This window comes from Thamnophis elegans, chromosome Z (genome assembly GCF_009769535.1).
Source record: "Thamnophis elegans isolate rThaEle1 chromosome Z, rThaEle1.pri, whole genome shotgun sequence".
Lineage (NCBI taxonomy): Eukaryota > Metazoa > Chordata > Lepidosauria > Squamata > Colubridae > Thamnophis > Thamnophis elegans.
Genome location: NC_045558.1, coordinates 23557122 through 23582664, shown reverse-complemented (window position 1 = coordinate 23582664; position 25543 = coordinate 23557122). Strand labels below are relative to the sequence as shown.

At 37.6% G+C, this 25543-nt stretch overlaps 1 protein-coding gene across 1 annotated transcript; it reads right to left on the bottom strand.

The window, feature by feature from the left end:
• Positions 1–208: 208 nt before the first annotated feature.
• Positions 209–23680, bottom strand: LOC116520727 (protein lifeguard 1-like). The gene is made up of 9 exons (XM_032235054.1): positions 23314–23680; positions 20404–20482; positions 8386–8439; positions 6990–7080; positions 4111–4148; positions 3931–4018; positions 2301–2390; positions 829–876; positions 209–358 (listed from the first exon to the last, which is right to left on the bottom strand). The coding sequence occupies exons 1-9, from the start codon at positions 23669–23671 to the stop codon at positions 209–211; spliced, it is 996 nt and encodes a 331-aa protein (XP_032090945.1). The 5' UTR covers positions 23672–23680.
• Positions 23681–25543: the final 1863 nt, after the last annotated feature.

Sequence of the window (25543 nt, the reverse complement as noted above, 5' to 3'; positions counted from 1 at the left end):
GAATTTTTATCATGTGACTGCTACATCAGCCATAACTTTGGGAATTAATTGAATAGATAGTCGTTAACCAAGGACTAACTTTTCGTGAATTTTATTTGTTCGGTTCAAATTTTCTTAGTAGTAATATGGCATTTTTTTTTCCTTCCTGGAAGTTCTCTTGAAACATTTCCTTTGGTACAGTCTTTATTCAACCTATACAGCATGCTTTTCACTTCATGAAACCAACAAATCTCAATATAAATAAAAACAAATTGAGAATGTCAATATAGACATTCAGTACTGCAAATACATATTCATCTGGAGTCAGTCGATAATGATGCCTCTTTCCCAGCATTAGTTGCGTGTCAACCAACAGGTACTTTAAAAAAAAAACAAGAAAAGGAAAACGCAGTTATTGCCTTTATGTTACTAAATCTTTGTCTCACTTGTCACTGAAGGTACAATTTATTTTAAAAGCAATTATCTAGCATAAAAGTTTACATAATTAACTGTTTTTGTCACTTTAACCCTCAAAGGTCTAGTTAAGTGATTTTAATATTTTAATGTGGTAAAGCTCTCTATTAATAAACACAATCCTTTTTATGGTAGTTATTGTTATAATATCTAATACAATGATATCATCTTAAGGTTTGTATTCAGAAAATAAACTCATTAGAAACTAAGCAAAACAGATGGCCGTAAATTTGATGACCTAATTCAGATAATAATTTAAGTCATTTTTTTTAACAGGAATAAGCTGTAATGAGTTTCAGTCTTGCACAGAGCTGTTTGCCTCTCACTCTATGTAGCATAGATTCAATCTGCAGCTAATTTAAACTAAAGACTTACTATGCCAAAAAGAAGTGTTCCAATACCAGTATAAAATACATCCGTCAACTGCAAAATAAGAATTTACAATTAAAATTAAGCAGGAACAAAAGTAATTAGGGTTCCTTAAAACCTACTAATATCCATATGATCCACACACCGGAATACTACTTTGCACTCCATTGCATAGAAGGCAAATATTTTCCTTAGATTAAAGATTTGGCATAGATTGAAGTTGAAGTTACTTGTCTAAGAGTTCTACTTCTTTTACTTTCAAAATGAACAGAACCAGTGATCTGTGTCTGCTTTGCAAACTCATGCCCTGATATTTCAGGGGGTGGGGTGGGAAACAAGGGATTTTTATTTGACAGTGTCAGTTAAATAAGGACCCTTTGGTAATGACAGTGAATGTACTATCCCTACTTGATGGTTTGGTATTCTTCAGATGTTTCCACCCTTCTCCATTGAGATTCTTTGTAAAGCTAAGACAGCAGAATGCTTTACTAAATTGAACCTCACTCCAGGCAGGGTGAAATTCAGCAGGTTCTGACAGGTTCTGAAGAATTGGTAGAGGAAATTTTGAGTAGTTCTGAGAACTGGCAAATACTATCTCTAGCTGGTCCCAGAGCAGGGAGAGAATTTCAATTTTGCTGTATCCTTGCCCTGGAGTAAGGTGGGAATGGAGATTTTGCAGTATCCTTCTCCTGCTACCCCCACCAAGCCAAGCCCAGAGAACTGGTAGTAAAAAAAAAATGAATTTCATCAGTGACTCCAGGTCATAATCCACAAAACCTCTTTAGAATATGACATTCTTCATCTGTTATATCTACCCCTTTGGGAGTTATCAATTAATCTACCGTGATGGGATTCCTCATCCAGATTAGGTTATATGAAGTTGCATGCTAGCTGGGCCCCTTCCTAGCTCACTTTTTGCATACATGCACTTTATACATTTATTCCAAAATATCCCATATTGGATGTCACCTTTCTATTTATTTTATGTAGAGTATTGCTCCTCAGTTTCTTTCTTTTTGCTAGAGAGCTAGCATTAAACTATTTTTTGCCACTCTATTTTTACCTGCTTACCATTTCTTGGTTTTTGCCCCCATATATATTTATTTTTTGTTGATTAAGTGTCTGCGTATGTTGTCAGTAAAAATTCCACAAATAAAAGTTAAATGCTGTAGTTCTAATGAAATTATACTAGTCTTCCAGCCAAAACAACTCATCAAATTTTGCCTCCAGTTGCATTGCAAAGGCAGTGCCATATAACCTGTACTACAGGAGACTCCACGTGATTGTGCTCAGCTGAAATTGGAAGACCAAAGGTTGATTTAGCAGAATTTAAAGTATTTGCAACCATAATTACCATATAAAAGCTAAAATGATTATAGCTGTATTCTTACTTAGTCTTTAACAGCGTATGAAATTAAAAGTAAAATAGGTAAAAGAAAAAAGTTCTGAGACCAAAAACATGAAAGTATTTCACTTACTTCTGATGGCATGATGATACAAAGAGTTCCAATAATTGCTACTGTATACAACAAGACTAGCAATATTCCAGATGTGATGGTAAGTTGCCACTGAAAAGAAGCAACAATGGAATCAACATATTTTTGTCATCTTACAAATATTAAGATCTAGAATATCTGAATAATATGATGCATACAAGGAAAAATTATAAGCAATACATACACTGGGGTTCCTACCAAACTTAGTATAATTATTTATTTCTTAAATTTATATGGCAGTCAACACAAAATTAAAACAACATTGCACCTGGGGTGATGGAGAACTCCCTTCATAAAAAACCAGGTGCTGTCTTCTTCTAAAAGACAACTTCCAGGGAAAAAATGAGGAACTCAAGGCAGCTCCATTAAGAGTGATGCCCAAAACCACAGCAGAATGAAGAGCAGGTGAGTGGATCAGAGAAAGATAGGACTTTCCACAAGTGCACCAGACAGTTGCTACTCATAAGGAGCATGTGCACAGTGGAGTCACAGCTCTTCCAAATCTCTCAAAGCTCTAAACCTACCAGAAACATGCTCCTCATTGGATCCAATGATGATTTGTTGAGGAAGAATGGCCAGTATCACTGTCTCAGCCCTATTTGGATCCAATTACATGTTTCTCAGAAAGCTTTCAGCCACCGGGAGTAACAGAACTAAAACACAGATGGCTGAATTGACATCCCCATTGGATCCCGTCCACTGCTTTGGTGCCAACAATAACTAAACAGTTTTTAATAAAAATCTTCTATGCCATTTTATATCTTGGGTGTTTTCCAGAAAATAAACCCTGTATGTGATAAAAATATATTTAATAAAGAGCTTAGTTTCCAGGTAAAGTAGCAACAGAGTTTTTCTTCAGCTAAATAGTATCAAACGTAGCTTAGAAATACTGTTGAAAACTACTTTGGATTGTGGTTATTAGCAGTGGAAAGAAATATTTCCTTTCCTTATAGTTTCATTATGTGGCCTTTCATTTGATTCAACTCTCAGAGTTTACAGTTTATTTTAATGCTAATAAATATACTTCAGAAATAGATGAATCGAAACATTTTCTATTGGAAATATTTTTTCAAAACAGACAAATACCAAATTTTATTGGTTTTAAAATAATAACAAGCAAAGCAAAAACAAAAAAACAAAAAAGGTATAAACATTATTTAAAAATTACATAGTGATGCTTAAAAAGTATGTTAAGAAAATACAATATACTTTTTTAAATGACATTAAAATGATTGACAGTATACAATTACAATTCTAGGTACAAGTATTTAATGCAAACATAATGCAGATATAGATATATACATACGTGTATGCGTGTATTTCTAATATACTTATATAATTAATAACTATCATGATTTTAACCTATATTTTGAATAAATGAGACCATTTTATTATATTTATCTCTACAAATTCTATGTCCATAGGCAAACAGCACATAAGTAGCAAGTATAATCACATCTCCAATCCACTTAATAAACAGGGCTTTATATTTATCTTTCTAGAGAGAAAGATCTGACGGGGGGGGGGGGTCTTGAAGTCCTGATTTTTAATTGTGATTTATTTGTCCAGATCTCAAATGGTTCTGTAACATATTTAAACAGTGACTGCTTACTTTTTTCTGAAGAGCAAAAAAACACAGTCCCAAGGTCACTAATGCAGTAGAACCAACAGTCCACATCAAAGAATCTGCATCAAAGAAGCTAAAAGCCAAGAACACAATAAATATTTCTATGATATCCATAATCACATCAACACAACACAATGCAATTCAGATCATTTATTAACAACTTACGCATCAAGGGATCCAAGCCATGTACCCATGAGGATTGTCTAAAAATAAAAATAATTTATTACTTTATTTAACATGTATTATTAGTATTATCGTACATATTAACTTTTTTGCATTTGTTGCTGAAGGAGATTCTTTTCAGTTCAGAAAAAAAAACTATAACTCATTCTACCATACATCATTTTTACATATAACTTCTCAGAGGAAAAAAAAAACCTACGTACAACAGTATTTGTTAGAACAGACTGCATCGATACAGTTTGTAAAATTATAGTATATTGCTGTGGTGGGATTCACAAATTTTTACTACCAATTCTGTGGGCGTGGCTTGGTGGGTGTGACATGGATTGGTGGGTGTGGCTTGGTTGGCATGGCAAGAGAAGGATATGTAAAATCTCCATTCTTACCTAACTCCAGTGGAAGGTTAATGTAAAATCGACTTTTCCTCCCGATCAGCTGGGACTTGGAAGGCAGAGAATAGATGGGGGCAGGGGCAGTCAGAGGTGGTATTTACCTGTTCTCCAAAGTACTCAAAATTCTGCTACTGGTTCTTCAGAACTGGTCAAAACCTGCTGAATACCACCTCTGGTATACTGTATTAAAATAATTTAGATGAAGGAATAGAAGGGGAGCTCATGAATGTGCAGATAGAGGAAAAAGCCAATGATTTAGAAGACTCTTGACAAAGACATCAACACTGGGTCCTATCCAACAAAATGCAATTCAGTGGTAAGAAAAGTAAAGTTTTACATTTAGGCAAGAAAAAGCCAAAAGCACAGATACAGAATAACACTGCTGGTTCAACAACAATTGTGAGAAGGATGTAGGAATCCTAGTGGATAACCATATACCATATTTTTTTGGAGTATAAGCACACTGGAGTAAAAGACACACTAAGATTTTGAAGAGGCACATTTTTAAAAAAAACGTTTTTGCACTCTGCAGACTTCCCCAAAGCAACCCATTTTTTTTGCAAAAATAGGCTTGTTTTTTTGTCAAAAAAGGGGGGCATGCATAGTCTTTTGAGCAAAAATTGAGCAAAAAATGGCCTGTTTTTATTCATTTTTGCCCTCCCCAGCCCCCAGGAGCACTCTCTAAGCCTCCTAAAGGCTCTGCACAGCTATTTTGGTGAAGGAGCAAGGTTTCAGGAGGCAAAAAATGCTGTATTCAGTGTATAAGACGCACCCAGATTTTCAGCCTCTTTTTTGAGAGAAAAAGGTGCGTCTATACTCCAAAAAATATGGTAAGTGTGCTGCAGCTGCAAAAAAAACCAATGCAGTCCTAGGCTGCATCAAGAGAGAGATAATATCAAGATCAGATGAAGTATTAATACCGCTATATACTGCTTTGGTAAGATCACACTAGAAATCCTATTTTGGTCACCACAGCACAAAAAACCCCATTGAGACTCTAGAAAGAATATGAGTAAAAAGAATGATTGGGGTGAGAGACTAAAATATACATTGAACGGTTGTGAACTAAGTAGCTCTCTTCTAATGAAGAGAAGGAGTAGGAATGACATAGTGGTGGGTTCTGGATCCCATATGGTGCAACGGGGCTCAGCATCTGCCACATGAATTCGCACAGTGTGCGCATTTGTCCTTACCTCCTGCAACACCTCCACAACACTCCAGCTGCTCAGCAAAGCGTCCCACAGGCGCCGTACGCTCTGTGCGCATGTGAGGATGCTGAAGAGCTCAAATGCAGGTAAGGAGAATGGGCAGGTGGGTGGGGCCTCCGGAGCACCGAACTGGAACGGTATCCGGTGCTCTTGGCAGGCACCGGTATGCCCGTACTGGGGCATACTGCCTGCAACCCACCACTGGAATGACATGATAGCAGTCTTCCAATATTTATGGGGCTGTCATAGAGAAGAGCGAATCAACCTATATTTTCCAAACACCTGCCAACAGGACAAGAAGTAATGAAAGCTTATCAAAGATAATTCCCACCTAGAACTAAGGAGAAATTTCCTGAGAATCAGAACAATTAATCAGTGGAACAGCTTATCTCCAGAAGTTATGAGTGCTCCATCCTTGGAGATTTTAAGAAGAGATGGACAGTCATTTGTTCAAAATGGTACATTAAGGGGCTGGACTAGATGAATTCCAAGGTCTCTTCTAACTCTGTTATTCTGTTATTATTCACTTGAAAAAGTGCAAATGACAACAGCGTCAAGTAGATATTGTATGTTTCAGATGCATTCCTAGATGCAATCATTTATAAAATACAGTTACCTCTGTGCACCATTAATAATAAACAAAAATAATTTGAACTTACTTGTGATCTATCAGTAATGAAGATCTTACTCAGGAGTAGTTAATAAGTATCTAGCAAAAGTACTCAGGTCAGGATAGCTAATATAATTTACAACAACCTACAGTAAAAACCAACAATGGCAGAAAATAAATTTTTAACCTATTCAGTTTGACAACTTTGATGAATGTCCTCATGCTATTTATGCCAAAACACTGCACATTCGTAATTGCTATTATAAGCAATATGTGGATGAAACAGCATTTTCCCAAAACTTACTTTGGGGGTGGAAATAGCTGTAATATAGGAAGTACAAACTTTTGTTGTTTTGAACTTTATATGAATTAGATTAGCTTTCTCTATCCTGATGCCCTATTAGCCAAGCTAGCTGGGACCTGGAGCAATATTAGCAGAAATTGTGATCCAGCACATTTCAGTCTGGAATGGAAAATATCACAGTAGACAGTTCTTTTTTCATTTTTATTGTACAAGCCAAGTAGTGCATTATTCAAATTGTAAATTATTGAGAGCCTAGATGCAGCAAAGGGTAGCAATGGTATATAATAAACTAATATTAAAATATAGTTAATATATGATATAGAGCATTACCTTCAAGTGATACTTACAAATAATGCTAATAAAATGACATTCAAAGGAAATTTTCTTCGGGCCTGATCACAGCATGCTAAAGCAATAACCATTAGCAAGATTGCTGGTCTAAAATCAGATAAACTTAAAATTGATATTGTAATTTTAAAAAATAACATTCAATAAATAATTACAGATAAACCACATTTACATTTAATAATCCAATAAAATCCCTTTAAAAGAAAACAATATAAACTGAATAGATCTTTACACTTCTTTAAAAGAAATAAAGTGATGAAGCTTAAAATATTACAGTAAACACACCATTTCTCAGAGAGTAAATTTCACTCTAGCCACATTGGATTAATAATTGATGCAGATCTCCTACAAATAGAGCTGCTTCTCTCAGCGGAAATTTGAAAGGACAATTTTCAAACTCACACATATGGCCCCAATGACTTGCACTGAGCCTCAAGAGCAGATTTGGGGGAACATGAAAACTTGACAGATGAGTAGAATCACTCTTTGCCCATTTTGGTTAGAAGACTGGCATCCATTTTTAAAATCTCAATAAAACAGAGATTCTATCTAGTTACAGTATTAGAACTTTGTCACGATTATTATAAGAATATCTCTGTACCCATAACTCAACTAAAAGATTAATTTACTTCTGCACCTAATTGACTTTGGATAAGGTTTTGAGGCTAAGCAGCACTGACTACATGCATAGAATTTTAGTGGATGGCCTCCTATAATCAGAGCTGTAGATAAGATTGGAAGTAAAAAATATATTTGGGGGAAAATGGCAAATCACTTCCATATTGATACCAATAAAATAGTGTGGGAAGAACCTCCTGACACTGAGTTAACTCAAGATGACTTTACCTTGCAGTCCAATTTACTGAACATACCACGTCTATTAATTATTTTCATAATAATCAAATTATTATTATTTTCATATTAAATGCCAATGTAAATTGCCTAGAGAGTGGAATAGAAACCATAATACTAATAAAGTAAATCTGAAGATGTCATCTTCTCAATTCTATTAATATATAGTTTTATCAGATAGAATTTTATAAGTTCTTAATTGGCTTAGGATACTTGAAAGCAATGGATTAGCATCTATAGCCAAGATAACTAATTACATTAAAAAGATGTGCAAAAGGAACAAATAATATAAATTTGTATTAAATAATATTTGAAATTTGATGAAATTTTAAACAAGTGATCATCAAATATCAAACATACAGTGTAATTGCTTAATATTATTAAGTATGGTTTCTCAACCTAGAAAATGCAGATAAATTGGTACTACAAGTAGTTGCTTTGCTTGTTCCGGGATGTTGGATTTTTTATAGTTTTTCTAAGAAACAATACTTATTTACTAGGGAGCAGGTTCTAATAATTGACAATTGCATATATAATACTTACAAGAGAGAATAGCAAAACCATGGACGTCTACGAACCCATATTTTAAGGAACTTCCTAGACCAAAAAAGTTCAAATATGGTTACAGAAATAGTTAGTAATTTATTCAATTAATTTTAAAATATTTCCATCTCACCTTTCTATATTCAGTAGAGATCATAACAATATTAAAATTAATGATATTCAAAACCCAATAAAACACAGAAAGCGTGATGAATGTTAATGAACGGAGCTTAATATACAGAAAACATTTTACAATTGTTATATTTTAGAATAATTTATACAGGAGAAATTACTTTAAAAAAAAATCATCTTTGTGTCAGTGAAGTCTGGTATGTATGTAATGTTCTTCCTACTTTTTCCTATAACAGTAGCCCTGAAAGGTGGATTGGACTTGTTTAATAGCAAAGCATAATTTTTTCACCAGAGAGAGGAGAAAAACTGTCAGTTATAAATTTGTAAGTGTATTCATTTTGCATAAATCCATTACATATATTTAAATGGTGCTTACTGTATAGCTTAACATTTTTCTGCATTTAAAATTGTATTTCAAGGGGGCTTGCCGCCGCCGGCAGCTTACTTGAGCTGCCTCCAGAGTTCTGGTTCGTTATCTATTTAATACCTTAGATATCTCTTTTTTCAGGCTAGAAAAAAGCAGAGAGCAGTCGATTCAGTCAGTGAGAATCTTCTTTGAAGTTTGCAGTTGTTGTTTTTTGGCTGTGAACGGAGGAAGAGGTTCTGCCAAGGCTGAGTCATTTAACTCCGGTCAGATCTTCTCAGCTGTTTTTTACAGTACAAGGCAAGTGACCATCCCCCTCAGGACAATCTTTTGAAACTAGGCTATTGAAAATTAACACGAGCAGAGACCAAACCTGAGAACTTTTTTTTTGTTTTCTCTATCAAAAATACCAGCTTCAATGTTATAAAAAACTCTTTTGTTTAATTGTTTTCAAAATGGCGATTTTATAGCTTCCGCATTTGTTATAATGATATATATCCAACTTCCTGGCACAGAATCAAAGGAATAACACTCCCTTCAAGCTTTCAAAGACTCTTTGTTGATATAGAGACATTCCACCGGGGTTTTCCTTTGTTTTTTACTTAAAGCAAAGATATAATGGCATCAAAATCGACCTCTGCGAAATTACCTCCTAGATCCACGTCTCCCATACCTGGCAAAAAGTTGCAGCCCCCACCTTCTATGCCCCCTAGTGGAGATGTACTAACGAAAGAATTTTTTTTGGAAATGTTCAGAGAATCCAGAGAACAGAACTTAGAAATGTTTAGAGAATCCAGAGAACAGAATTTAGAAATGCTTAGAGAGTTCAAAGATGAAATAAGGAATGAGATGGAAGTCTTATATGATAAATTTGATACTAAGGTCACCAAAATGAATGAGGATATGATGGGAATTGTAAATGTAATGACGGAATATATTTCTGGAATGGAAGACAACTTAGAGATTCTCAATGAAGCTAAGACTAACTTAACATCTAAAACTGAAGTGGTGGAACAAAAAATTGAAAATGCTGAAAAACAAATTATTATGATACAGTATAAGCAGATGGAGCTTGCATTAAGAGTCAGGGGGCTGCATGAAGAGAAACAGGAGAACTTAAAGCAAATGTTTTCTGAGGCTTTTGACTGCCTGGTGGGAAGACCGGGATCCAATTATGATTGGCAGATTGACAACATTTTTCGCGTTAATTCTTGGGCGGCAAAACAAAGGCAACTCCCCCGAGATGTGGTAATATACTTTGTTACAAGAGAATCTAGAAATATGATATTACAAGAGTCCTATAATACCAAGCTTCAAATTGGCAGACAGGATCTGATTGTTTTGAAAGAAATACCACCTCAAATGCTAAGAGCCAGAAGAGATTATGCTTTTCTGGTGGAAGAGCTCAGAAAGCGTCAGATACAGTACAGATGGGATGCCCCATTCGGTATCATAGTTACAATGGACAAGCAAAGATATCGTCTCAGCTCTGTATGGAAAGCTCAAGATTTCTATCATAAGATTCTGAAGATGGGACACCCTGAACCTTCCGGATATGGAGAAAAACCACGAGACGAACAAGATAAACAGCAAACCATACAACCATCAGATAAAATGTACCATCTCCCCCTCCCGGAAGGGCAAGGGGTCAAGGAAAGAAGACCTAACCGTATGACCACCAGACAAACGGATAAACAAGCTACAATGCAACAACCTCAACAATCGTCGGCCATTGATCAAGGAGCTACAGCAACAAGCTCAGAAGCTGTGGGAGGAGCCAGACCAAAGGCGAGACAGGCCTTGCGGGAGGCTCTAAAAAAGCTTCAGGCAACCAAAAATGACAACTAAGATTTTGACATGGAATGTTAATGGACTGAACTCTCCACAGAAAAGAAAGAAAATATTTCATTATCTCAAACAGTTTAAGAATGATATAATTTGTTTGCAAGAAACCCATATCAAATCAACTGATCAAAAATTTTTGTTTAACCCCAAACGTGGTCAACATTTTGCGACCTCAGCCACGGAAAAGAAAAACGGCATAGTAGTATACTTAAGAAAAGACATTAAAGCCGAGCTAATTGAAGCAGATCCCTTTGGAAGATATATTGCATTAGATTTATCTTAGAAGGGAAAAGGACATTACTTTTGGGAATTTATGCTCCTAATCAACAACAAGATGGATTTTATAGAAATCTCCATGCTAAATTAGTACAGTGGGACTTCAAGTCTTATATACTATTGGGTGACTGGAATGGCGTGATTGATACCAAAAGAGATAATAGCAGTAGACTTATATGTGCAGATAAGAAGACATCTCGCCCGAGCACCAAACTTCGAGCTAAGTTACCCAAATCCTTTTTTGACATGATGGACGACTTCGAATTGTGAGATGTTTGGCGTGAAAGGCATGCAGAAGAATATGACTTTACCTTCTTTTCCGATAGACATCAGTCTCTCTCAAGGATTGATTTTATACTAACTACTAATGATTTACTTTCTAGGGTGAAGAAGACAAAGATTATGGCGAGAGTTCTTTCGGATCATAATCCAGTTTGGATGGAATTGGGAAGGGTAGTCCAGGCAAGAAGGTCTTGGAGGTTGAATGAAAATTTATTTAGATATGAAAAGTATATTAAGGATTGTAAAAAATTGTTATCTGAATATTTTGTTCTTAATATGAATAAGGGTACATGTATGGAATATGTATGGGATGCAAGCAAAGCGTATACGAGAGGAGTACTAATGAACATAAACAAAATACATAGACACAAACAAGGGCAAAAACGAAAAGAATTGGAAGAGGAAATTAAAGGGAAAGAGTTGGAATTAACATTGAACCCAAGTGATATAAAGATTAAGGAAGCAATCTCTATATTAAAATCCCAGTTTGATATGCTGATCTCTGACCAGGTAGCCACCAGTTTATTATATGTCAAACATAATATTTTTTGCAACGCAAATAAACCCGGTAGGTGGTTGGCTTACCAGATTAGGAAAAAAAGGAAAGCTCGAAATGTATCCAAATTGTGTTATAGAGGGAAGGAAGTTTTTCAACAGGAAGAGATCCAAAAGGCATTTCGAGAATTTTTTACAGAGTTGTACAAAGGGGATAAAATTAGGGATGTAGACATAGATAAATACTTAGATAAAGAGAAAATCCCCCTAGTTAGAGAAGAACATAGTCACAAGCTGAATCAACCAATAACCTCTGGGGAAATCCTGCAGGTAATTAAACAATTAAAGTTAGGGAAAGCACCAGGTACAGATGGTTTAACAGCTGTTTACTATAAAAACCTACAGTTAGAAATGGTAGAACCTCTCAGAGAATTATTCAATAAAATTCAATCGGGAGGGAAAGTGCCCCCTTCATGGAAGACAGCGTTTATATCGTTGATACCCAAAGAAGACCAAGATCTTACTCTTACTCAGCCCAAAAATTATAGACCCATTTCACTACTCAATGTAGATTATAAAATTTTCACTAAAATATTAGCAAATAGGCTAATGGTGGTTATTCAACAATTGATACATAGCGATCAAACTGGTTTTATACAGGGCAGACAGATGAAGAGCAATGTTAGATTAATCATTAACGCTTTAGAATACCTGGGGAAGAACAATCAAATCCCGGCCGCATTTATATTTTTGGATGCTGAGAAAGCCTTTGATCGAGTTAATTGGCAATTCCTGCTGAAGATATTGCAAAAAATGCAGATAGGAGATGGCTTTTTATGGTCAATTGGTGCAATATATCAGCAGCAAACAGCCCAGATCATAGTCAATGGAAGTCTAACAGACTCCTTTCAAATTGAAAAAGGTACAAGACAGGGCTGCCCTCTGTCTCCATTATTGTTTATTATAACCTTGGAAGTATTGTTGAATAAGATACGGGGCTTGAGCGGTCTAAAAGGGATTAAGATTAGACAGCAAGAATACAGAGTCCGCGCATTTGCGGGTGACCTGGTTATAATATTGGAACAACCGCAGGAATCCAGTAGGGTCTTAATGAATACGATCAATCAATATGGTCAGGTTTCGGGATTTAAAATAAATTTAGGAAAAACCAAAATATTAGCTATAAATATGAATATCAAGCAGAAGGAAGAACTGGGAGCGATGTTAAGATGTGAGGTAGTTAAAAAAGTCAAATATCTTGGAGTTAATATCTTAACCTCAAATGGGAAATTATATAAGCATAATTATGAACCACTTTGGCATAGTATACAGTTGGAGTTGAAAAGGTGGGAGAAACTGTCGCTATCCTATTTCTCTGAGAATGCCTTTCTTTGCATGCCTCCTTCTATAGGAAATGGTTTAGACAGGTAGCTAGATAGGACTTGCAGAGTCTGCACATCTAGTCACACAGGACGGATATAGCCGACCACAAACTGTTCTTGACACCTGTAGAATTTGCTTGTTTTGTACTTGCTTGAAAAACGCTAAGTAAGGCACACGTGAAACTTAGGAAGCACGCAGTTATCAATTCTGTTATTGGTCTAGTTGCATAAATTGTAACCAATGACATTTGTAATATTTGCAAACCTCATTTGCGTATGAGAGTTTATATATTCAGCTTTGCTACACAATAAACTGGTCATTTCACCCAGAGAGATCTCGTGTCCTCAAGTTCTTTCTAGGATTGGCTTCGTGGGTGACCCCCCTTGATTGTTGTGCCCAGGTGCCGCCCTGGAGAAGCCGTTTCCTCCAGGGACGGACTGCGGTATAACAAGTGGTGACCCCGACGTGATTTTTTCCGACGGACCGACGCAGCCTCGCCGCCGCGTGCCTGAGACCCCATCGCTTACCCGCGCGCTCGTCGTCGTTCGTGGAAACGACTGATCTTTCGTAAGTATGGGGGCGGATCTGTCCAAGCAGCAGATAGCTTATGTAAAAGAACTTGGCCAGATTCTCAGAGCTTCTAAAAGTCAATTAACAAAGAAATTTGTCTTTCCTACCAAATCTGAATTACGCCAACTGTTAATACACATTTGGCAAAACTGCCCCTCCTATCCTCACCGTGGCTCCCTTAAACCTGGACCATGGGTGAAAATAGGCACATATCTCCATCAGGAACCTCGTGTTCCTACTCCGATGCTCCTGACTTGGAAAGTCACACTTGCTGCTCTTAGACTCCATTATTTTGACCCTTCTCCTGATTTTCCCATAGAACCCCCTGATCTTACTCCCCCGCCTCCTTATTTAGATCGCCCTTCAAATTTTGTCCCGTCTGTCTCCTCTCCCTCTGTTTCCCCCCCTCCCTCTCCTTCTGTTTCCGACATTTCGCTCACATCATCTCCCCCTCCTTCTTTTGATCCTGCCGGCGTTTATTTTGCATCCTCTCTCGCTCTCCCTACTATGGCTGGCAGTGCTGTGGCCCGTGGTTTGGCTTCTGCCCGAGCCGATCCTTCTCTTACCCCAGATGATCTGGAACTTCTTTCTGCTTTTCCCATTGACATAACGGGCGCTGCTCCCGTCTATGAAGCCCTCCCTTTTATTTCTCAGATACCCACCCTTTTTGCAGCCCTAATTACAAAAGCCCTTCCACTCCAGTGGAAGCCTCCTTCAACAGCTTTTTTCTATCAAAGACGCTATAACTGTCTTTGCCGATGGGAGCATGTGCCTGGCAGGAGGATGGTACATGGCACACCCAGCTCACAGAGCCACAAAAATCTGCTCAAAGAGATGAATTGGCCGCTTCCATCTTGGCCTTTCAGTTATTTGACAAACAACCGTTTAACTTAATTCTTGCTAGTCTTTATGTGACTCAGATTATAACTTCTTTGTGTGAGTCTTATCTCTCTTTTTCTGTTGATTCACAACTTTTGTCTCTGTTTCTCACTTTACAAGGTCTTGTCTCCTCTCGCTGTTATTTTTTCCATGTCTCCCATATCTGAAGTCAGCCCTTCCCTGGGCCTCTCCAGGAGGGCAATGATGTTGCTGACGCTGCGGCATCAGCCCCCCCACCCCATGTCAATGTTTGTTCTGCTATCACACCTTGGGATAGCCACTCTTATTTTCACCAGAATAAAAAAGCGCTCATAAAACCATTTGGCATTACTGCAAATGAGGCATCAGCAATTATTCAACTATGCCCCACCTGTAGCCAGCAGGCAAACCCTCTCCCTATGGGAGTTAATCCCTGAGGGACAGAGTGTTGCCAAATTTGGCAAATGCATGTTACCCAATATCCTCCATTTGTTCCTTGGAAATATTTACATGTTTCCATTGATACATGTTCAGGCTACATTATGGCATCCCCCCAAAGGGGTGAAGCCACCAAACATGTTATTAATCATTCGATTCGGACCTTTGCATCGCTGGGACGCCCAAAAGAGAAATTTGGCATTCCTTATAACAGCCAGGGTCAGGCGTTGGCTGAGCGCGCCAACCAGACATTAAAACATGCCCTGGACAGATATATTGGCAATAGGGGAAAATGCCCCCTGGCCTCCCAGCAGTGCAATACACCGGCAGCCCACCATCCTTGGCAGCGACTCGTCATTTTGCAGCTCCACCTACTGCAGACACCTCCCGTCCACCTGTCTACTATCGCTGCTTGTCTGACTTGACGTGGCAAGGACCTGCTGACCTGCTGACCTGGGAAAGGAACTACGCTGCAATCCAATTAAAAGACAAAGTTCTTTGGATCCCAGGACGGCACGTAAGACCATATTTGCCAAAACCACCTATACAACCACCTACACAAACACAGAAGCAGCCTGACCATGACCAACCAACAGGAACCACAGCTTGAGGCTGTCTCTGTCTCTGACCTGGAACACAGAGCAGAGCACCCTCCACCCTCCACTCCCCCGACCGGCTGCCCTGTCTTTCGCCGCAGATCCTCCTACTATGTGTTTGGTTGAATGCTACCTGTTGTCATTATTTGAACCAGTCCGGACAAATTGAAACCAGTGTGGAAAAATTACATGATACCGTTCAGACAGTTGGACAAACATACAAAGCCTTGGACTCCTGGTGGGATTGGATGACCTCTTGGTTACCAAATTTTAACTGGTTGGGAAATGTTTCCAAGACCGTTATAACCCTTGTTGCTTTGCTGATATTGTTGTGTTGCTGTATTTAATGTGTACCCTCTTTATTCACTATATGTAAAAATATACTCTAGCTTGGTTCCACAGAAGAATATTCACATTGTCAACCACATGGAGTTACATGAACAGTCAACCCCTTCATGGGGAAAGATCCCTTCTGTATGCCCAGCAATGAAAAGGGAGACGCTGCCTTTTAACAAAAAATTCATTCCGTGTGTGTGTGTGCAGGGCAGTTTTTGCTGTCTGAAACACACATACACAGGGATACAAAAACATCGCACCAGAAACATCCTTCCGGCCTAAACGGCCAGGACTCATTATGCAGCCTCATGTAACATGAATTATATGAGCCAGCAACTCCCACACATGCCCTTTATCCCCCCTATGCTGTGCTGTAACTGTCTATTCCCCCTTTGCCATGATGTGATTTTTTATTGGTTTATGTATAGAATGCTGTGATTAGCCCTGGTAGATAAAGAGGAAGAGTCTCTTTGACAAAAAGATAATAAAAAAGAAAGGAGGAGATGTCGCTATCCTATTTCTCTGAGAATGCCTTTCTTTGCATGCCTCCTTCTATAGGAAATGGTTTAGACAGGTAGCTAGATAGGACTTGCAGAGTCTGCACATCTAGTCACACAGGACGGATATAGCCGACCACAAACTGTTCTTGACACCTGTAGAATTTGCTTGTTTTGTACTTGCTTGAAAAACGCTAAGTAAGGCACACGTGAAACTTAGGAAGCACGCAGTTATCAATTCTGTTATTGGTCTAGATGCATAAATTGTAACCAATGACATTTGTAATATTTGCAAACCTCATTTGCGTATGAGAGTTCATATATTCAGCTTTGCTACACAATAAACTGGTCATTTCACCCAGAGAGATCTCGTGTCCTCAAGTTCTTTCTAGGATTGGCTTCGTGGGTGACCCCCCTTGATTGTTGTGCCCAGGTGCCGCCCTGGAGAAGCCGTTTCCTCCAGGGACGGACTGCGGTATAACAAGAAACTGCATTTGTCTTTGCTGGGTAGGATAGCGGCAGTGAAAATGAACATTTTACCAAAATTTTTATTTCTTTTTCAAATGTTACCAATACTTAAAAGAGATGTGAATCTTTTAGAATGGCAGAAGGGTATCAACAAATTTGTATGGGCAGGAAAGAAGCCGAGGGTAAAGATGAAAATAATGCAAGATACACATGAAAGAGGAGGATTGAAATTACCTAATTTAAAATTATACTATGATGCAGTGGCATTATCTGCAATTAGTGATTGGACTCATTTAACCAATGATAGAATATTGAATATCGAGGGACACGACTTGGTATATGGTTGGCATGCTTACTTGTTATTTAACAAAAAACTGGATAAGAATTTTAAAAATCATATTTTAAGAAATGCTTTATTGTGGGTCTGGAAAAAATACCAACACAAACTAAATGATAAATTGCCCATGTGGGCAATTCCTAGACATGCAATTGAAAATATGAATACAGAACAAAAACACGATAGAACCACCTATAGACAACTTCTTATTTTAGAAAGAGGGGTGTTGCAATTAAAATCTTTAGAGGTACTTAAAGAAGAGAAGGTAGTTCAAACGTGGTTTCAGTATGGTCAACTACAGGCCAGGTGGAAAACAGATCAAAAAATTGGCTTTGTAAAAGTTGAGGATAATTTGTTTAAACAAATAAGAGATCAAAGCTCAATGCATATAAAGAGGATATACAATGTATTAATACAGATGGATTCTGAAACGAAACTGATTAAGGATTGTATGATAAAATGGGCTCAGAATATTGAGGAACCAATAATGCTGGACACATGGGAAAGAATTTGGGTAAGAAATGTGAAATTTACACAAGCACAAAATCTGAGAGAAAATTTTTATAAGATGTTTTATAGATGGCACTTAGATCCCATAAAGCTTGCTTCTATGTATCCGAATGTTCAACCTAAATGTTGGAGATGTGGTTCTCTTGATGCTACATATTTTCATATATGGTGGACATGTCGTAATGTTAAGGCATTTTGGATAAAAATATGGTGGATTCTGCAAAATATCTTCAAAAGAAGGATAAAATTCACCCCCCAGCTGTTTTTACTAGGTATATGTATTGACTTTACGGCAGCAGAGATTAATTTGGTTCTGTACTTAATAACGGCAGCAAGACTCTTGGTGGCGCAATATTGGAAGAAGAAAGATTTGCCTACAATTCAAGAATGGACTTTAAAAGTTATAAACTTAGCCGAAATGGCAAAAATTTCAGCATATCTCAAAGAACATTCAAACGAGAGATATAAACGAGACTGGAAAAAAATGGATTGATTATATACAAAGTAAACATGGGATTAAGAAACTCCAGATAGCTTATGCTTAGCATCAGTAAGAACTCAAACTGTTTAAAATTTGGGTAACAGTAAGAAGCTGAGATCAATGTAGAGATATTCTAGACTGTGATTGTCAAAAAGTTATACCATGTATGGTCTCTGGGAAGTCGGGGGGAGGGAAGGGAGGTGGGGATCTAGGGGGAAGGGGGGAGGGGGGAAACATAATATGTGTTAACCTTTAAGGTACATGATTGCACTTGTATACTGTGGCTTTTTAATGTTAGTGTTAAAACAGAACAAACCGAATATATTGGAAGGTAATAGAAGTATACCGAAGGGAGGAGCTGAGTGAAAGAAGAAGGAGGGTGGAGAGAGTGAGAGAGAGGAGGAGGAGAAGGAAGGGAGGGAATGGATTAAGAGAGGGAGTGATAGGGTCAGGGTTAGATAGAGGGGGAGGGGAAGTAGGTTTAGAGGGGTATGTGAGAAGGAAGAATGAAAGTTGGAGGGGGTTGAAAGAGGGTGTATGGTGGGTCAAGGTGGTATATTCGGTTTGTATTGTAGGGGACACTTTCTATATAAGTGAGGGTTGTGGTTATTACTCAATGTTATATGCCCTGGTTATGCACAGTAAACATGTGATTGTATAGAATGAAACGGAAATAAAAATATTATGCAAAAAAAATTGTATTTCAAATCAAAATTTGACATAATTTTGGGGTAATTTAAAACACTGAACGTTTTTAAGAAGAGATTGGACAACATTTGTCTGAAATATTATAGGGTTTCCTGCTTGAGCAGGGGGTTGGACTAGAAGACCTCCAACTCTGTTATTCTGTTACTCTAGCTGAAATGTATTTCTTACCTTTGGGAACAATGGAATAAGCTATTTAGCACATAGTTCTCTGTATAACCTGAATAATCGACTTTGTGTCCCAGATGTAATTCAAGCACTGAACATCATGGAAAGATAGGGAACAGGAGACAGTTTCTCCCTCCCCCCATTATTCAAATCCTAGAAAATAAGGAAGTTTTATCATGAATAACTTGTTAGTCACTTTGGTTCAGTGGTGGGATTCAATTTTTTTAAAGACCGGTTCTGTGGGTGTGGCTTGGTGGGTGTGATGTGGTGGCTTGTGGGTGTGGCTTAGTGGGTGTGGGAGGGGAAGGATACTGTAAAATCTCCATTCCCTCCACACTCCAGGAGAAGGTTACTGCAAAATCCCCATTTCCTCCCAATCAGCTGGGACTCGGGAGGCAGAGAATAGGTGGGGTGGGGCAAGTCTGAGGTGGTATTTACCAGTTCTCCAAACTACTCAAAATTTCTGCTTACGGTTTTCCAGAACTGGTCGGAACCTGCTGAATACCACCTCTGCTTTGGTTCGTATGAACTTGTTTATCTTTACCTAAGTTGCACTTTAATATTGGCAGAGGATGTTTTCTCCTCTCAATAAGAGAGGAAATATTTGAATCCACCAAAATGAAATAAGTCATGGAGGAAGAGAAAATGAGAAAAGGATAAAAAGATTAGACTTTCACACGTCAATATTGAGGAACTCAGCTGGCTAAAACCATGCTAGTTAGAACAGTGTTTTTCAACCTTTTTTGTGCAAAGGCACACTTTTTTCATGAAAAAAATCACGAGGCACACCACCATTAGAAAATGTTAAAAAAATTTAACTCTGTGCCTATATTGACTATATATAAAGTAATTCTCCCACGGCACACCTTACACTATGTCACGGCACACTAGTGTGCTGCGGCACAGTGGTTGAAAAACACTGAGTTAGAACAACTGAAGACTGAAAGAAAATGCACCTTCTGCAATGTGGTAAATAACATTAAAAATATACACAACCCTTAACCATTCAAGATACAAACATGCTGATGTGACCAGATCTATCCATGTAGTAGATCTCCTGCACAAATCAAGTGGAAGGCATATTTGTCTGCAAGCAAAACACTAGCTTTTCAGTGGTGTGCAGTATTTAGTAATTCATATGTAATGGAATGAGTTGGGCATTATATTGCATTATTATTGGAACCAGTTGCTGCTGACACTAGGCACCCAGTATGGTTATTGTCCCATCATATCCTGATGGCACCAAGCTGGTGACAGCTGCAGTAAAGTACACTTACCAGTAGATGAACATACATATTATACCAACAGTGTAACCCAGTTGAAATGCCAACATGAGATATAATTTCCAAAGAAAGCCTAAGGAAACAGAAAAATAATTTCAGATTATATGTTTAAAACAAATCAGGCAATCAAGTTTTGTTTGGAAGTTAAAAGAAAGCAAAAACAGTGCCCTTTTAATAAATCCATGAATTATTCAATTCATCAAATATGTAAGATTAGATAATGTAAATAAGAACAAATATGTAAGATTAGATAATGTAAATAATGTTTTGTTCCCCAGGTTATTCCTCTCAAATGTAATATACCTCAGTTGCTTTTTCAGACATTGAACAACTGTGTGTTCAACAACTTTCTTAGATGAAGAGCAAAATAATTTCTGCCATTGTTTTCCTCCTGATTGTTAACTCTTAGGCCTGTGAATCAACTAGGGGACATATGTAACTCACTGAGATGTGTAAGAGGAATATGTTGTTAAACCCATAATTTCCATTGACAATTCAGGGAAACAGTTAAAATATCCTTTGGGTTTTTTTAACTTATTTCATTATAGGTAGTCCTCGACTTACAACCACAACCAAGCCCAAAGTTTATGTTGCTAAATGAGACATTCAAGTGAATTTTGCCTCATTTTATGCCCTTTCTTGTCATAGTTATTAAGTTAGTAGCAAGGTTGTTAAGTGAATCTGGCTTCCCCATTGACTTTGCTTGTCAGGTTGTAAAAGCTGATCACACAACTGCCATGAATATCAACCAGTTGCCAAGTATCTGAATATTGACCACGTGATCATGATCAATGCCACAATGGTTGTAAATAATGGTCATAAGTTACTTTTTTCAGTGCCGTTGCGATAGTTCTGTAAAATGTTTTGTCTAGCGGATTAAGGCACTACATTCCAATCATTTCTAACTCCCTCCTCCCTCCCAAGAATGGCAACTAAGAAACGAAGGGAAAATAAACATGGCTTCAGCCAAAATCGTTTCAAAGTTGACAGTCATTGCAATTTCAAACAGTCAGTAAACAAACAGTTGTAAGTCCAAGACCACCTTTTTTTTTCCTGTATAAAGAAATTGACTAATGTTGAAAACAACCAACAGCATTTGCTGAATTCAAAATAAAATGTCTTGTATCTTCTTCTTTTTTTTATTATATTCTTTCTTGAAAATGTTTCCTAAATGAAAAAATAATGTTGATGGGATATGAATGGATTAGTTTTTGCTGCCAAACAACATTACAGCTGGCAGTGGAAGTAAAAGAGACATTATTAAATTTTCAATCTAGTGAAATTTTATAGGTTGATATCAAACATATCAGTAAAGAAACTACTTTCTGTACTTCCTTGATCGATTGCCTGTAAGCCCCATAGCAAAGCATGTATCACAAAGAATGAGTTACTAGGCTGGGCAGAGTGGATGGCCACTTTCTGATACTGAAAAAAATTAACTGAAAAAGGAGTAGCAGTGGAAACAATGAACTCAAAGTTTTCATAGTGTAAATGTCAAGAAATCAGCCCTGTCAAAAGTACAAAAAACTACAAAAACATCTCTACTACTAAGGTGCTTTTTTCAGGAGGCAACTGGACTATTTTTTCTCTTTGAAGACATTTTGCTTCTCATCCAAGAAGCATTTTCAGCTCTGACAGGAATAGAAGGACTTATATTCCTTGCATCCTTTTAGAGGGTTGTTGAAGCACTTGAAGGTTGATCTGCGTCCTCAGGGTCACTTGAGTAGTGCAAATAATTCCTTTAGTCTGCAATTTTTCCTCTGGAAATACATTCCTATTCCCACACTATTCAAAGAGTGTTCAGCCCAAATTGTACAGCTAAAGGTCTATTTAGCTATACTTTTAGCTGTACAATTTGGGATGGACACTCTTGGAATGGAATTCCAGAGAAGCACTACTCAGGTGATCCTGAGGACACAGATAAACCTCCAAGTGCTTCAACTACCCTCTAATAGGATGCAAATAACCAGCTGTCTGCAAGGAAATAAATCCTTCCATTCTGCACTGTCCTGTCAGAGCTGAAAAAAATTCTTGGATGAGAAGTGAAATGTCTTCAAAGAAAAAAAAACCAAGAACCAGTTGCCTTCTGAAAAAAAGCACCTTTGGGATATTCTCTAATGCAGGACTCTCCAACCTTTTCAACTTTAGGCCTGGAGGGCTTCAACTACCGGAATTCTGGGAAATTCTGGGAGTTGAAGTCCTCCAGGCTTAAAATTGCCAAGGTTGGAGACCCTTGCTCTAATGTGTGTGCAAGTGGGCAGGGAAAGGCTCTCTGGATTTTCATTTCCTGAAGTTCTTCCCCTTCCTCTTCTTGCAGGAGTTGTCTGTTCATTCTCATCACTAGGTAAGCATGTAAGCAGAAATGGAGAGTAGTTTTAAACTTAAAGTAGATTCCACTTGGATATTAAGCAAAGTCGGGTAATTATGGTAAGTACTGGAGGTGCATGGACGGTGCAAATATTTTGAATTTTAAGTTTAAAATTCAAAATATCTCTCTTTAAGTTTGATAGCAATTTTGAATAGTTCATATACGGAACGGATTTAGATTTAAAATTGGATTATTTCAAATTCAGAATGGCTCAATTTCCTGCCACTTTATGAACTTAAGAATGACTGTTTAGAGCCAAATGCATCCAATTCAAAGTATAACCCATTATCTCTGAATAATCTTTGTTACTGTATTGTACTCCTTACAAAGAATATTACAGAATGTTGGATGAAGTTTACCAAATCAATTCTATTCCTGGGGAGCTGAATTTAAAGGGAAGAAATAACAAGATTTTCATCTTCAACCTGAAGTAACATACTTTCCATGACCAATGACCATGTGATTAGAACTATTGACAACTTTATACCAGTTCTTTTCTACATGTTCTTGACTTGCCAGAGATTGTTGCCACTTACTTCTGCGAACGGCTTTGTCTGCAAATGGACCTGCATCTTCAACAACATTTACCATGTGTTGGCGTCTTCTGTGCGATGGTCCACGTCTTGGATGTCTGCCATATGATGGAGAAGATCTTGTTCTTCTTATGTTTGATGGATCCCTTTCAAATTTTGATGAAGCCTCTCGAGCAATTATTTTCTCCTTACTTTGTGGTAATTTATCTTGCTTCACAAATTGCTTTACTGGACTTGGGACTTCTGGAGAATCACCACCAGGATGTTGGTATTTGATATATTCTATGCCTCCAGGAAAACCTGCTGGTATGTTACTGTCCATCTTGGATAATTCCAATCCAGTTATACCTTTAGATAACATCAATACACTCATTACAATAGTTATTGTGCTGAAACTCTTTCAATTTTGTCTTCTTCTTCTTCTTCCTGCTGCTGATGAGGTATGACCAGACTGGCACTTTCTGAGACATCTGCTAGCTGTGCCAGACCTTCTTCTTGAGATCATGTGCCTTGCGCAGTCTTCTTATGAGTTTTTGTAGCCTTCCAGGCTGGACATGCCTCATCAACAGCAGAAGATGGAAAAGACTAGCTGGGGGAAGGAAAGGCAGTGGAGTCCAGAATGGCAGTCTCTTACCTTACCAAAAGAGCACAGATGGGGAGAGATAGGTAGATGGGGGACCTTAAGGAGGAGCAGTCTTTTACCTTACAAAGGCTCCTGACTGAAAGGTAGGAAGTTGGGTATCAGAGTGAGAACAGCCAGTGAGATTTATTTATGAAGGGCAATGGGGATGTTAGAATTGCAATATGGTCATGTGACATCCCTTTTTATAGCTGCATCACTTGGCATAGACATTTCAGTCATTAACCAAGAAAAACTGCAAACTGTTTTTCTCCGAAATAATGTAGGTCAAATAAAGTATTGTAAACCAATGGGTAGATTAAACTGTTATTTGGATTGCTTTCACCTTTTTTAAAATTGTCAATGTGGAAGTGAGAAGTGTTGATGTGTCTTAGTTGTTTCCCTGCAGGATTTTTTTATCTTCTACGAAAAAGGATTTAGGATACTTCCAAGGCTGGTTTAATTTTTTTTACCTCAGGTTTAAGTACGTCCTCCTAAAATATTTCCCACCCAGTGTAGACATTCCATTTGTTTTTACTTCCTCCTGAATCAGGAAGTTAAAGCTTTCCTTCTCTTTACCAATTTCCTTGTATTTAAGTACAATGACAATAAAGATTATGCTTATCCTTATACTGAAGTCAATTCATTTTATTTTAGCTCTTTGAGGTTCTTCTTTGACTCCTTGGCTTTCTAAAATTGAAGATTGAAATTCATAATTTTTTTGTAAATTAGAAACTAGGAGAAGCCTCTTTCCTCAAAGCCAGTTGAATAAGATTAAGGACGTGGTGGGAGGAAAGTCACAATAGAATAGAATAGAATAGAATAGAATAGAATAGTTGGGAGGTACCTTGGAGGTCTTCTAGTCCAACCCCCTGCTCAGGCAGGAAAACCAATACCATTTCAGAGAAATGGCTATCCAACTTCTTCTTTAAAACTTCCAGTGTTGGAGCATTTACCAATTCTGGAGGCAAGTTATTCCACTGATTAATTGTTCTAATTGTCAGGAAATTTCTAAAATTCTTTAGTTCTACGTTTTGCTTCTCTCCTTGATTAGTTTCCATCCATTGCTTCTTATCCTGCCCCCAGGTACTTTGGAAAATAGATTGACCCCTTCTTCTTTGTGGCAAACCTATCAGAACACTGCTATCATGTCACCCCTGTCCTTCTTTTCATCAAACTAGACATACCCGGTTCCAGCAACCATTCCCTATATAGAATAGAAGAATAACAAAGTTGGAAGGGACCTTGGAGGTCTTCTAGTCCAACCCCCTGCTTAGGCAGGAAACCCTACGCCACTTCAGACAAATGGTTAACCTAGTCTGGCTCACAGATTAGTTGTGAGAAATTAGAGGACAAATACCTTCATACCATTATGTTTCCAAGAAGAAAGACTTAGATATAATCAAGTAGAAAACAAAGTATTTTGCTGAACTGAACTGAACCAATAGTGAACACAGGGGTGTAACGGAAAAACTAAAGTACACTAAAATACGTGTGAAACATTAATCTAATGGAAGTTTCATCCCCAAAAATTAAAGTTCTGTATTTTTATATTTTATGATTAAAAACAATAAAGAATGCCTACTTGGAGGAAAAAATCTTTATGAACCTGAG